Below are 2,451 nucleotides of genomic sequence, written 5' to 3' on the forward strand. Positions count from 1 at the left end.
TGTCCAGGACTCTTTCTGCCTCTAGGTATTGAACACATAGCCTATAATAATTAAAAGAGAAAGTAAAATTGAGGAGTTCATTCACGTTAAAATATACACAGCTGATTGGATTTACTTGTCTTCACATATGTGTATTTTAGTAAGAGATTACACCTAACATCCCAAAATTGATCTCAAAAGGTAGGTTTTTAGGTTAATCTATTGTCCAGTAGAGAGAGAACTGAGCAGGTGAGCAGCTTTCTAGGTGGTCCTCAAAATCTGTTACAGAAGAACAAAGAGGACAAGTAGGAGCTCAGTATCTACCATCTACGTGAGCACACACCCAAAGGTTTATAAAATGTTACCTCCAAAGCAAATATATTTGCTTTCAATATATGCCTAAAAGATGAGTAAGTTGTCTTAGAAGGTGCACAAAAAAATCTGTGAGTAACGCAGGCCTTCTCTGGATAGTCTCCATGCTCAGGGACCTGTCCCCTTCTTCAGGCACTGGACAGGAGCAGAAGGAAACACACCATAAGAGAAAAGGACACGTGTGACCAGAAGTTCCTCAAGGGTTCAAAGCAAAGCCCCCCGAGAATACACAATCCCACAGGTGCATAGTAAAAAGTATTTCTCTTCCTTGTTTGAAGTCAGTTAGTTCCCACTGTACTAGAATGGGATGGAACAATGAGACCCACTTTCCAAAAGCTTCGGCTCTTGTCCAGAACTTCTCATTCTGTGGGAGAGGAGTGGGTGGAGGAAAATGATAAAAGTAGGTAGAAGTTAGCTCTGGGCATATAGCCCAAAACGTGAGGGGCCCATCAGGGAAAGGCAGGCGGAGAAGTCTTGAGTTTTGTTCTTCGGTCCTCAGTCAGCCAGACCTCTAACTACATGGGGATGTTCAATGGTCATTTTTACCCGGGCCTGTACCTGTTCTCTTATGGACTATATCAAGCAACAGTAGTCTCCAAGAACGTCATATTTAAAGAGTCTCCCCCATATCCTTCCTGTTTTCCCAAGAATAAGACAAGATGGGCCAGGCTGGGGAAAATATCCTATGGAGGCTGGCTGAGGATAGTGATTGGCTCCATCTTAACAGTTTATGTGGTCACTTGTCCTGATGATGGGATGGTGCTGATGAACAAACAGATGCCACCAACGTTTATGTACCCCAAAGAGTGGCAACATCTCACCATGTTTGTGCTGCTAATCCTCAGTGGCTGTGTAGACGTCACGAGCAAGAATCTGCTGCCTCGGAGGTGTGTGGTCCTAGAAAAAGGAACCCTGGTCCTGAGCTTCGTCGAGCTCCTGCTACTGATGGTGTCACACGTTAAAGGCTCAGAAGGCATAGAGCTGCAAGTCCATGCTCTGGTCATCATGGTGGTGTTCCTCCTGCTGCTGGTGCTGATGGCAGAGCTGTGGGCTCCTGACATGTCTTACCTCTGGATGATGGAGACCTTTCTGTTTCTCTTGATGGGCTCCTGGCTGATGCAGGCAGGCTTTATCCTATTCAGACCGCTCTCCGGCTACCCCTGGCAGGACGATGACATCAGAGACCTCATGTTTGTCACCACCTTCTTCTGCTGGCATCTGATGATCAATGCCTCATGCCTGTTGGGAATCTATGGCTTCTCCTTTTTATGGCATCACTATTACAGCCCCAGCTTGAAGAGGATGAGGTCCAAAGAAGCTCCATATCACACAAGCACGCCAGGCCCCCTCTACATGATGCTGCAGGAAGTGAAGCAGTCAGAGAAAGATGACCAGGCTCTCCTCCTTTCAAAGACCACCCTCTGAGACAAGGGCCATCATGCCCATACACACTGCACTCCATCTTCCTCCTATGGGTTGTGTCAGCCATGTGCACAGCACCCTCTTCAGTCCCCAGTGAAGGTAATGGCCCTGATGGACAGCAGGTGGTCCCGAGTGTTGTCCCTGTCACTGAGCCTCTAGTGGCTGACAAGACAGAGAGAGGAACCTGAGAAAGGGGCATGATGTAATTATGTGGATGACAGGGAATTAGAGAGTAGGAAGAGGACCACGGGAGTAGGGGCGTGTGCCAGAGATAACCATGGTGGAGACAGAAGAATAGAAGGGAGGCCTTTGAAGCAGGAAGTCCAGAGTCCAGCAGCAATGCCATCGCCAGCTGCCTCTTTAGGTTTTTACTTGAGGAATAAAGACTTCTCACAAATCAAAATTGCAATGGTCAGTATTTCTGTTGGCTAACTAAAGTGACGTGTGGAAACAGCATAAAGAAATACAGTAAAATTCACTTACACGCCCGCTTGAAATTATAAGAATCTCATAGACATACACACACACACACGCGCATATACATATACGTATTTAATTTGTGTGGATTAGCCTAGTTACATACTTGGCACACAAAGTGAGAACACAACTGTATATTGGCTTTTCAAATTTCCATCAATCAAATTTTCAAACATTCCACCACGTATTTTATTCCTGACC

The 2,451-nt window shown here is 45.9% G+C and overlaps 1 protein-coding gene across 1 annotated transcript; it reads left to right on the plus strand.

The window, feature by feature from the left end:
* Nucleotides 1-870: 870 nt before the first annotated feature.
* On the plus strand, nucleotides 871-1,776 carry LOC100964023 (transmembrane epididymal protein 1-like). The gene has a single exon (XM_003785800.1). The coding sequence runs from the start codon at nucleotides 871-873 to the stop codon at nucleotides 1,774-1,776; it is 906 nt and encodes a 301-aa protein (XP_003785848.1).
* Nucleotides 1,777-2,451: the final 675 nt, after the last annotated feature.

This window comes from Otolemur garnettii, unplaced genomic scaffold, assembly GCF_000181295.1.
Source record: "Otolemur garnettii isolate 467f Iridium unplaced genomic scaffold, OtoGar3 scaffold00016, whole genome shotgun sequence".
Taxonomy (NCBI): domain Eukaryota; kingdom Metazoa; phylum Chordata; class Mammalia; order Primates; family Galagidae; genus Otolemur; species Otolemur garnettii.